The sequence below is a fragment of the Loxodonta africana genome, chromosome 6 (assembly GCF_030014295.1).
Source record: "Loxodonta africana isolate mLoxAfr1 chromosome 6, mLoxAfr1.hap2, whole genome shotgun sequence".
In the NCBI taxonomy this organism is placed as follows: domain Eukaryota; kingdom Metazoa; phylum Chordata; class Mammalia; order Proboscidea; family Elephantidae; genus Loxodonta; species Loxodonta africana.
In genome coordinates, this window is record NC_087347.1 from 6,334,788 (window position 1) to 6,347,314 (window position 12,527).

General features: G+C 44.4%; 1 protein-coding gene across 1 annotated transcript in view; it reads left to right on the plus strand.

The window, feature by feature from the left end:
• IQCA1 (IQ motif containing with AAA domain 1) overlaps nt 1-12,527 on the plus strand; it is a 176,441-nt gene that overhangs the window by 81,194 nt on the left and 82,720 nt on the right. The window contains exon 8 of the mRNA XM_064286503.1: nt 6,373-6,457. Within this exon, the coding sequence (XP_064142573.1) occupies nt 6,373-6,457 (85 nt within the window). The remainder of the gene's footprint in view (nt 1-6,372; nt 6,458-12,527) is intronic.

Genomic DNA, 12,527 nt, shown 5'->3' on the forward strand with positions numbered 1-12,527 from the left:
GGTAGAAGACAAGGCCAGGGAGCTAGCAGAGGAAGTGCCACAGAGGCCATTCTGTTGTTGTTGTTGGATGCCGTCAAGTCAGTTCCAACTCATAGTGGCCCTATGTACAATAGAATGAAACACTGCCTGGTCCTGTGCCATCCTCACAATCATTGTTATGCTTGAGCCCATTGTTGCAGCCACTGGGTCAGTCCACCTTGTTGAGGGTCTTCCTCTTTTTCACTGACCCTCTACTTTACCAAACATGATGTCCTTCTCCAGGGACTGGTCCCTCCTGACAACATGTCCAGAGTATGTGAGACATAGTCTCACCGTCCTTGCTTCTAAGAAGCATTCTGGTTTCACTTCTTCCAAGACAGATTTGTTCGTCCTTTTGGCAGTCCATAATATATTCAATATTCTTCACCAGCACCGTCATTCAAACGGGTCAATTCTTCTTTAGTCTTCCCTAATCTTTGTCCAACTTTCACTTGCATATGAAGTAATTGAAAACACCATGGCTTCAGTCAGGCCCACCTTAGTCCTCAAGGTGACATCTTTGCTTTTCAACACTTTAAAGGGGTCCTTCGCAGCAGATTTACCCAATGCAAAGTGTCTTTTGTTTTCTTGACTGCTGCATCCATGGGCGTTGATTGCAGATCCAAGTAAAATGAAATCCTTGACAACTTCAATCTTTTCTCCATTTATCATGATGTTGCTCATTGGTCTTGTTGTGAGGATTCTTGTTTTCTTTATGTTGAGGTGTAATCCATACTGAAGGCTGTGGTCTCTGATCTGCACTACTAAGTGCTTCAAGGCCGTTCTGGATGGAGTGTGTTCGTTCCCTGGAGCTGCTGTAACGAAGTTCAACAAAGTAGACGACTTAAAATGGCAGGAGTTTATTGTCTCACAGTTCTGGAAGCTGGTAGCCTCAATTTAGGGTGCTGGCAGGGTCCATGCTGTCTCTGAAGGTTCTAGGGGAAGATGCCGTCTTGTCTCTCCTGGGTCCTGGCAGCCTCAGGAGCTCCCTGGCTTGTAGAAGCAGCATGACCCCATCTCTGTCTCCGCCATCACACGGCCGTCTTCTCTCTGTCTCTCTGAGCCTCTTCTCCTCTTTTGTGACGACTCCACTCACATTGGATAAGGACCACCCTGCTCCAGAATGAACTGATAACATCTCCAAGGACGGTCTTTCCAAACAAGGTCACTCAGCTCTTGGGGGTTAGGACTTCAACATTTCTTTTCCTTTTTTTTTTTTTTTTTTTTTAGTGAGGGGGAGAGGACATAAATTAATCCATAAAGTGGAATAACAGTATAATTTAATGTCCAAACCAAGTCACTTTTGAGAATGAAAAATAAAACAAAAACCAAACTAATTGCCGTCGACTTGGTTCCCGTTCATGGTGTCAGAGTACAGCTGTGTTCCCGAGGGTTTTCTTGGCCACAGTCTTGACAGAAGCAAGTCACCAGGCCTCTCTTCTGAGGTGCTTCTGGGCAGGTTTGAACCAGCGGCCTTTTAGTTAGCAGCAGGGCGTGTTAACTGTTCAGGGACTTTGAGGAAGAGAAGGAGGTGCCTAAAAGAAGACAGAGGAGGAGTGCTGAGCGAGGCCGGAATGAACCAGGTGGATGCCAGGCCGTGGAAGCCAAGGAAAGAGAACCTTTCAGAAGAGAGGGCTCCCTGAGAGCCCCAGAGAGAGGGCAGCTGTAAACACAGAGCTCCTTGCTCACTTTTGGAGACTGGCCCCCCAGAGACGGTGACCGTGGGCAGCTCTTGAAGAGCTGGGCTGCAGAGGAGAGCAGAGCAACGAGAAGTCACAGAGGAGGCTGGAAGTCAAGGAAGACGAGCATTTTTTAAATGACAGAACCAGGAGCGTGTTTAACATCCACGGGGAAGCATCTGGCTGAGAGGCAGCCTTTGGAGAGACCCTGAAGAGCAAGAGCCTGAGGCGGCAGGGGGCCAAGGGACCCAAAGCCAGGTTGGCCTCAGGCAGGGGGATCCTCTCCCTCCACCAGTGGGAGGGGCATGAGGGATACTGACTAGAGACGGAGGAGTGAAGGAGGCGTCCTGTGAGAGACGGGGGCCCCTTCTTCCCCCTCCCTGTGACACCTTCTAGGAGATGCCAGCTGAGCCCTGTGATGTGTGAGGAGGGACCTTTCCAGGGCCCAGAGCCTGGCATTGTACCAGTGCGGTTGTGCAAATCGTATAAAGCTCACACAGTGTGTCAGCCCTAAGCAAAGAGGCAAATTTCCCCTGCAGTCGGCCCCAAGATCCCAGACACCATGTGTATGGAGTGAATTGTGTCCCCCCAAAATAGGTACTGAAGTCCTGGCCCCTGTCTCTGTGAATGTGACCCTGTTTGGAAATAGGGCTTTCCTCCCTTATTTTAACAAGGACACATCCCAGTAGGCTGGACCCTAAACCAAATCACTTCTGAGTGACAAAAAGGGCGGAACAGACAGAGACCCACACACGGGGAAGACAGACTACGGAGACAGGTGTACCTGCAAGTCCAGGACCACCCAGGATCACCAGAAACCAGGAGAGAGGCACACAGAAGTGACATGCCTGAGACCTTGATCTGGACTTTTAGCCTCCAGAACTGTGAGAAAGTAAATTTCTGTTTTTTAAAGCCACCCACTTGCAATATTTGCAGTACAGCAGCCCCAGGTAACTGTGGGTATCGAACAGACAGGCCACACCCAGGTGAAAAGGCCAAAGGCTGCCTGTACCACCCAGTGGTCCTGGGGCTTCATGGAAGACAGAGGGGGTATGGTGCCTGCTAGGACAAGGGAGAGGGGCTCGGATGGATTCAAGTCCAACAGAAACCAGATATCCCACAATCTACCTTTTATCAAAACAGTAGTTTTCCTGACACCATGTAATCTGCGGTCCTCAGTCAACGCCTTGGCAGTCCCTGCCAATGCTGTCTGACGCCAGCTTTTTCCACCAGAAACACTATGAGAGCCAAAATAATGTTCTCTACTCACGGTCTGTGAGGACAGCCGTCTCCTCTCTGAAGGTTTCACACCTAACACAGTGTCCTGAGTCCATGGGGCTGCAGTAAAATGCCCATGGCCTCACCCTCCTTATACTGAGGGGTGGGAGAGGGGAGCAGCTCTGTCTCATCCTGAGGACCCTTACGTGGGACAGGTCTGGATAGGTTTCCATCTCTGCATGGTATGCAACTGAAAATGCGAGGGGCGAAATCTCGTTGCCAAGGTGATGAGTATCTAGAACTATAAAGCTGAATTCACAACTGCTTTCTTTTAGCCTGCTCTAAGCGGCTGGGTCACAAGGGATGGGGCGAGGGAGAGAGTCCCGGCCAGCGCAAACCAGGGCGCCTGGGCACCTCACAAAGCAGGGCTGCAGGTGCTGTGGGACCGGAAGTCAGCTTGCCACGCGAGGGACGGCAAGTGATGGAGTGTGTGCACAAGGAAGGGGGTGCACACAGGTATGTGAGTGTGGGTGTGTGTGTGTGTGTACACGCATGGTGTGTGCATGGGTGTGTGTGTGCACATAGATGTGTGCACGTATGTGTGTGCATGTGTTCACATGTGTCCGTGCATGTGGGTAGCAAAGGGCTGTTAAGTTATGCGGTCGTTTTCTACGTTAAAGTTTTAAACGTTTGCCACACAGCAGTATTTACATCTTCTGGGTTTTCAATGGCTGATTTTTGGGAAGTAGGTCACCAGGCCTTTCTTTGGAAGCACCTCCGGATAGACTTGAACCCCCAACCTTTCAGTTAGTGGCCAAGTGCATCAACCATCACACCAACCAGGGACGCTGGTGCGAAGCACGGGGGTAAACCTCCTGGCACCCAGGTACACGTCAAGGCCGGGGCGCAGTACCAAGGTGCTGTTCTCTACCGCAGCGCACCTAGAAAGCACACGTCTGTGTGCTTGAGAACTTCCCGTTACTTGCTGACTTTTTTGGTAGGACGGTGGCGCTATTAAGTGTCATGGATTGAATTGTGTCCCCCAAAAATATGTTATCAACTTGACTAGGCCGTGATCCCCAGTATTCTGTGGTTGTCCACCATTTTGTCATCTGATGTGGTTTTCTTATGTGTTATGAATCCTGTCTCTGTGATGTTAATGAGTTGGGATTAGAGGCAGCTATGCTAATGAGGCAGTACTCAATCTACAAGATTAGTTTGTGTCTTAAGCCAGTCTCTTTTGAGATATAAAAGAAGTGAACGGAGAGACCAAAACCAAACTCATTGCCACTGAGTCAAGTCCAACTCATAGCAACCGTATAGGACAGAGCAGAACTGCCCCACAGGGTTTCCAAAGAGGTGGGTCCAAACTGCCTACCTTTTGATTAGTGGCTGAGCTCTTAACCACCGAGCCACCAGAGCAGAGAGACATGGGGACCTTGTACCACCAAGAAAACAGCACCAGGAGCAGAGCTCATCCTTTGGACCTGCGGTTCCTGCATGGAGAAGCTCCTAGACCAGGGGAAGAATGATGACAAGGACCTTCCTCCAGAGCCGACAGAGAGAGGAAGCCTTCCCCTGGAGCTGGCACCCTGAATTCGGACTTCTAGCCTCCTAGACTGTGAGAGAATAAATTTCTCTTTGTTAAAGTCATCCACTTGTGGTATTTCTGTTATAGCAGCACTGGATAATTAAGGGAAACCGTGGTGGTGTAGTGGTTAAGAGCTACGGCTGCTAACCAAGAGGTCGGCAGTTCAAATCTGCCAGGCGCTCCTTGGAAACTCTATGGGGCACTTCTACTCTGCCCTATAGAGTCACTATGAGTCGGAATTGACTCGACAGCAATGGGCTAGATAATTAAGACATTAACAAATATGATTTTTGGTATGATGAAGAGCCACATAACGCGGTGAACGAGTACTTTCCGAATGACCAAGACCTGACGTTGCAGAAACACACGTGGATAAACACCCATGAGATAGGCCCGTGGATTTTAATATCCCTGGGGAAGGATTGTTCATTGATACGGCGTCAGAGTCCACACTGCAGCTACACCAAAGCCAAAAACCAAACCCTTTGCTGTCAAGTCGATTCCGACTCACAGCGACCCCGTGTGTTACAGAGTAGAACTGAGCTGCATAGGGTCTTCTTGGCTGTAGACTTTCTTCCATGGCACCGCATGGTGGGTTGGAACCACCAGCCTTTAAGTTAGTACCCACTTACAAACCATTTTCACCACCAGGGACCCTACATTGCAACCAGCCTTTAGGAAACCACCTCTTGTCAAGCTGTGGCGTAGAGCCAAAGCAGGACATGTACCGCTATCTAAGAAGGCTATTAACGTACCCTTCCCTTTTCCAATTACGTATCTGTGTGAGACCAGGTTTTCTTCCCACACTCCAACCCAAACATGTTACAACAGAGCGAATACAGGAGCAGAAGTGAGGAGCCAATTACTTTACGTTAAGCCCGACATCAGATTTGCAGAGATGTGAAACTGCACCACTCTTCTCACGAATTTTTTTTTTTTTTTGGAAACTGTATTTTCCATAAAAAATATTTTTTTTGTGCTAGCAAATAATGGGTTTATTACTGCTATTTTTAAGCAAATTAAAAATGTACATTTTAGAAATTTCTCTGCTTTAATTTCTGATATAGTAAATATCAGAGATAAATAAAAGCACTTGGAGGTCTTCAAATAATATTAAGAGTGTACAGCGTCCTGAGGCCGAAAGTTTGAGCGCCGCTGCCGTAGAGGCATTTTACACACAGGGGGTCTCCTCTGAGCCTTGGGTTTTATGCGTAAATGAAGCTGGCTTGGTCGTCTTTCTTCTGTGTGTGAGATAAATAAAGCACTCTGGTCAAAGTCAATTCCTCTTAGAAATATTAACTACATATCCCTTCTGAAATCCTTCAACACTAAATGTCAAAGTAGAAATTATATGATTACAGAAAAAAAAAAAAATACTATTTGGAACCCGTAAGATATAGGGCCTTCAACTTAGTAACACATAAAGCAAGCACGTATGTTTCATGCAATATTACTAGATTTATTATTTGAACAACTCCGTCCTTCTGTTTAGTTTAAAATCCTGTGTTTATCCTAAGTTTTAAACAGGAAGAAATGATTTGCACATCTGTCTTCATTCTCAACTCAAGCACAGAACATCTCAATATTCAAATTTAAAAAGAGAGGGGAAGAAAAGTACAATCTGTTCTAAAGAGAGATGTGTTTGTCTCAGGCTCAGAATCGCCCAGAGGAAGGAAACCCACTGCTGAGAGTCACAGGTTCCTTCCGCACCTTAGAGGCATCGCGTCCCCCGGGCTGACAGGCAGGGGGCCCCACCCTAACGACCATCACTCCTGTAGATGAACACAAGTGGAACCAGCTAGAGGGGTACACAACAGAGAGGACCGCGTTGGTTTCTGCTTTAATTTGCCTTTTTTTCTTCCTCAGGAATTTAACTGGCGCATTTCCTGACTATCCTAAAGTAGAAGAAGGAGGCTCGGCTCTTATTTTTTCTAACAAGACCCCACAACAGGTACAGATACACTTGACAAACACAACATAAATACTTCATCATCAGGTTTCTTTACATTTGGCGCAGTGGTTAAGAGCTCGGCTGCTAGCCAGAAGGTCAGCGGTTCAAATCCACCAGCTGTCTCTTGGAAACCCTGTGAGGCAGTTCTGCTCTGTCCTATAGGGTCCCTATGAGTCGGAATCGACTCGATGGCAATGGGTTTGGTTTGGTTTTTTAGTGTTAGTTGGCTTTGGTTATTTTCTTAACAAATGCTTGCTTGGAAATACTTCCAATGTTCATTAATATTTTCAAGTTTATTTCAAGATGAATTCATCCTTTTTGCTGCCCTTTGAAAGATACGATGGCATGCAATGCTCATTTTCTTAGTAAATTCCAAAGAGCTTGATTTCCGGAGCCTTTTATATTCTTAAGAGCCCAGGTGGCACAGTGGTTAAGCTCTTGGCTGCTAATGGAAAGGTGGGCAGTTCAAATCCAAAGCCACTCTCAGGGAGAAGGATGTGGCAGTCTGCTTCTGTAGAAATTACAGCCTTGGGAACTCTATGGGGCAGTTCTATTCTGTCCTATAGGGTTGCTATGAGTCAGAACCAACTCAACAGCAATAGGCTTGGTTTGGAGGCTTACATTCTTACTCAAATGGTTTGCTCGTGACTGCTGATGGGAAGATTGGTGGTTCTAACCCACCCAACAGCTCTGCGGAAGAAAGGCCTAGCAAACCGCTTCCAAAAAGATTGTAGCTAAGAAAACTCTGCGTAATACGTGGGGTCACCGTGAGTTGGAATCGACTCAGAGTCAACTGGTTTTATGTTCTTGCTTCTCGGTCTCATCTCCTGTCCCCGTGTCCCTGTCATCTCACCGTAACTCCAGCCATCCACTCACCGTCCATCTGGTGTCTCATGCTGCTGTGCCCTTCAGTGCCTTCGTGCAGGACGTGCTCTTCCCCCTCTAGGGCACCCTCTTCCCCTCTTCCTCCAGTGAACCCCTGCTCATCTGTCAAGGCCCGGCTCCTCGCCATATTAGTGCTCGGCAGGACAAACACCGTTTGATCATCTTTGCCAATGTTTCATTGGCATTTAATGAGATTGACCCCTGAAGCTGTTTTTATAAAATGTCTTAATGAACTAGAAATAGGAAAACCCTAGAGTTGCTAAGAGTATTTATCATGGAACCCAAGAGAAGAAGTGTGCTGTACTCCAGGATGAAACCTCAGCGTTAGAACCTTTCCGTAGGAGTCTTAGCTAATATTGCTCGGCAAGTCCTAACAAACGCAATAGGAAAAAGAAAAGGAGTTATGGGTAAAGAGTGATAGTTTTACCCCTGTTTTCAGATCACGTGGTTATTTTTCCAGAAAACCCAAAAAACTTCCTAAGAAATGTACAGAATTATATTAACAAAATTTTACTGAAGAAAATGAAAGAAGATTGGAAGAAATAGACCGAGGGAGTGTTTTCCCAACCAGAAACGTGGTTAATGCAATTCAAAAAAAAATAAAAACAATTTTTTAGCTGACAAAATTACTCTCAAGTTGATCTCAAAGAATGAATGCATACAAATATCCCAGAACTTTTTGGGAAAAAGCCTTCTAATGTACGAGCTTGTGTGTGTGTGCATGCGTGTTTGTGTATGTGTGTTTTCATTTCTCTTGGGTATATAGCTAGGAATAGAATTGCTGGGTCACATGGTAATTCTATATTTAACTTAAAAAAAAAAACTGCCCAGCTCTTTTCCAAAATGGCCGAGCCATTTCAGCCACCAGCGATGTTTGAGGGTTCCCCTTTCTCTATATCCTTAGCAACATTTGTTATTGTCTGTCTTTTTATTACAACCATTCTAGTGGGATGTGAAATGTTATCTCATTGTGGGTTTAATTTTCATTTCCATATTGACTAATGATGCTGAGCATCTTTTCATGTGCATATTAGCTATTCCTATACCTTCCTTTGTGTGCTGGTTCAAGCCTTTTGTCCATTTTTTGATTGGGTCATCCGTCTTCTTATTACTGAGGTGTAAAGATTTTTTATACGTTCGGGATACAAGTCCTTCATCAGGTATATATTTCACGAATATCTTCACCCAGTCTGTTGCTTCTATTTCCATCTACCTAATGGGGTCATGAACCACAGTTTTGAATTTCGATGAGGTCCAATTTATCCATTTTTTTCTTGGTGTAGTTTTAATTTGTATTGCTTTTCATATGTTGAATATGTTTTTATGATGCTTCAAATCCATTGGATTTTCTTTTCTGAGAATTGTTCGTATCCTTTGGTTATTTTTACGTTGGGTTTTTGATCTTTTTGATATAGAGCTGCAGGGTCTCTTTATATATTAGAAAAATGATCCTTTTCCTGTGATACTCGTCACAAATAGTTCTCCCAGTACCAGAGGTCATTTGACTTTACCCAGGGTTGTTTTACCACACAGCTTTCCGTTTTTATGTAGTTGAATTTATCAATTTTTTCTTCTATGGTTTCTGGGCTATGCACCATAGTTAGAAAGGTATTTCCCACTCTTCTGAGCTTATGAAATATTTCTTTCTTGGTTTCTTTTGTTTTACTTTTTTTCATTTAAATCTTTGGTCCATTTGGATCATTCTGGAGTTAAATATAGAGAGGTAAAGATCTAATTTTATTCTTTTTCTCAGATGACACCCAGGTTATTCCAATAACATTTATTAAATGGCTCTTTTTTCCTCACACATTAGAGAGGCCACCTTTACTATACACTAAATTTCCATACGTATTTGAGAATATGTCTTGATTTTCTATTCCCTTTCACTGATTTGTCTTTCTATTCATTGGCCTATACCATATTGTTTTAATCACTGAGTTCTTAATACTTTTTAATGTCTGGCAGCAATAATTCTTCCTCATTACCCTTTGATTTCATACTTTCCCTGGTTATTCTAGCTTATTTACTTTCTACATAGAGTTTAGAATCAGCTTGTCATTCCCTCCCCCACCCACCCCCCAACACACACCCCAACAGAACGCTACTGGCATTTTTGTTTGGATCACGTTATGCTTACAGATGAAGTTAGGGCGAGTCGCCATATTTAAAAATTGGTGAGTGTTTCCACCTAAAAACACAGTATGCTCTTCCATCTGTCCAAGACTTCTTCACTTGCATTCCCAGAAGCGTGTAGACTGTTCTTCGTATAGAATTCACGTTTATTAATGAGTTTATTCCTAGCTATTTTATCTCTGTGTTGTTGTTTCTATTCCAGAGGGACCCTTTTCTTCCATCTGGCTGCTCTTTGTGCACACAAAAGTTACTGTTTTCTGCATATTAATTTTGTAATGCCGCCAAATCAGCAAACTCTCATTGTCTAAAGTAGTTTTTCAGTAGATTTTCTTTGGTTTTCTGGGTATAGAACACGCCTGCAAAAGGGGATCATTTTACGTCTTCCATCACAAGTTCTCCATCTCTGTCTTCCCTCTTGTCTTACAGCGTTCCGTAGTTTCTAGGGGGCAGTGTTCAATGGTGAAGGTGACGGTGACCGGCCTTGTGTTTTTCCTGGCTTTAATGGGAGGGTTTCTGTATGAATTCCATTAAGCATGATGATGGTTTTGGAACTGAAATGGAGTATTTTGTCATGTTAGAGAAGTATCTATCTATTCCAATTTCATGAGTTTTCTTTTTTAAGATTAAGAATGGAGGTTGAATTTTCTAAAATGTTCTTTTAGCAACCACAATGCCGGTCTATGGTTTTTCTTTCTGGATCTGTTTATACCGTGAAGCGTATTCATAGACATCCTAAACTTGAGCCATTCTTGCCTTCTGGAGCAATTACCACTTGATCGTGGTGTTTTACTTACTTAGTGGGTTGTGGTTTTAGTCTGCTAAATTTTGTTTTGAATTTTTGCATTAATACTCATAAGGAAGACGGGTCTGTGATTCTATTTGCAATCACTTTTGGGTTTGATATCAATGTTTTGTTCATTTCATAAACACATTTGTATTATGTCTATCTTTTACAAACATAAATTTAACCATTCACTTACGCTGTTGTAACGATTATACTTGGCGTACTGAGGTTTCATCCTGCTTCCACTACTTCGAGTACGCCTAATTAGTCCTAACACTAGCAACAAATGCTCAGACTTACGGAATGATTTCAGTGTGCCAAGTGCCGATTCTCAGTACCGGTATCAGTACATTTAGTTATTACATCAGTCCAGTGGGGTAGGCTTTGCTAGCGTCTCTATTCACAGAAGAGAAAACTGAGACCCAGATGGGAAAAGTGGCAGAACTAGTGTGCAGTGGAATTGTGATTCTTAACCAGTAGAGTATACTGGAAGGAACCCTGGTGGTGCATTGGTTAAGCACCCATCTGCTAACAGAAAGGTTGGCAGTTCAAACCGACCAGCAGCTTTGCAGGCGAAAAGACCTGGCAACCAGCTCCCGTAAGTATGACCGCCTAGGAAGTCCAGTGGGGCAGTTCCGTAGGGGCAGTTCTACTGTGATATGCTGTCACCATGAGTCGGGATCAACTTGACGGCAGACAACAACAGCACAGCCGCAGGCTCTATCCACTCTTCCATCATCTCCCTTTTAAAGTTCTGCTGCTTTGTGGTCCTCCTTGCTTTACTTAATGCACTAACCAAACATGTTTAGTTTTCTTTTGTTCTTAGCTTGACTATAAGCTAGCTCCAATTTTTCACATTCTCACGAGCCATTTAGACATTCCAACATTCTTCGTCCTATAATTGCTACCTAAACTTTTTAGTTTTTTAACCAGGCTAACACAAAACATGTTGGCTCCTGGCCGTGCACTTTCAAGACACGACTTGCGCCTGACGATTTAGCTGGAGGGACAAAACCTAAACATGTAGAAGGCTGAATAACACCAGACTAAAGTTACAGTCACTCAAGACACTCCTTGATGGACAGCCAGACAATAGGGCAGGTGTGTGTGCTCACAGCTCAGGGGAGGACAGGAATCCTCCAGAGCTGAGGGCAGGCTTTGGGAGCTGAGCCTGGCTCTGATAAGGGAGTAGGGGAAGGGCATTTCCAGCTGAAAAGAGGAAGCCTGTGTGCTTGACCCTGAGGGCTCCAGCAGGGGAGGACAGGGAGACAGGGAGGCTGACCGCGGGGTCAGCAGTGCTGAGGTTGGGAACCCCTGATCTGCAGCATTGTTTGCACTGCCCCCTAGGCGTCCAGCTACTTAAACTTAAGTAACTCCCTATTAAAGACTGTTAGGTGTTTTGCCTTTTTTTAATGCTATAAACAATGCAGACGTGAACAGATTTCTCCATCATCTATGGCAGGGGTCAGCAAACTACAGACAAGGGGCCAAACCCGGCCTGCTGCCCGTTTTTGTTAATAATGTTTTGTCGGAACACATCCATGCCCATTTCTTTACGTGTGGTCTGTGGCCGCTTTCACGCTACAATGGCAGACTTGAGCAGCTGCAGCGGACGCTGTGTATTCCTCAAGCCGAGAGTATTTACTGTTTGACCCTTTATGGGAAAAGTTTGTTGACTCCTGATCTATAAGAACTTGTCTAATTATTTCCTTAGTATAAATTCCTCAGGTGGCATCGATGGGTCAAAGGGTATACACATTAACAATTTTGATACGTACTTGGTCCATTTTCCTCGAAAAATGTAATGCTAATTTGTCTCCGGGCAATGTCTGAAAGTGACTTTTTTCTGCATGCTCGCGAACTCCAGTTATTATCATAATTTAAAACTTTTACCAACCTTAAGCCATTGAAAAATCTATTGCCGTCGAGTCGATTCTGACTCATAGATACCCCAAAGGACACAGCAGAACTGCCCCATAGGGTTTCCAAGGAGCGCCTGGTGGATTTGAACTGCTGACCTTTTGTTTAGCAGCCATAGCTCTTAACCAGTACACCACCAGAGTTTCCTTACCAACCCTATAGGTGAAAAACAATGTAGCAACGTTATTTTAAATTTACATTTCTTTGCTAGTGAGCTTTAAAATTTTATTTTGTAAAATGTCTGTTCATATGCTTTGCCATCTCTTTTACTGGGGTGTTTATATTTTTCTTATTATTTTCTAAGAACTCTTCATATGTTAAAGATTCCCATTGTCATATATGTTGCAA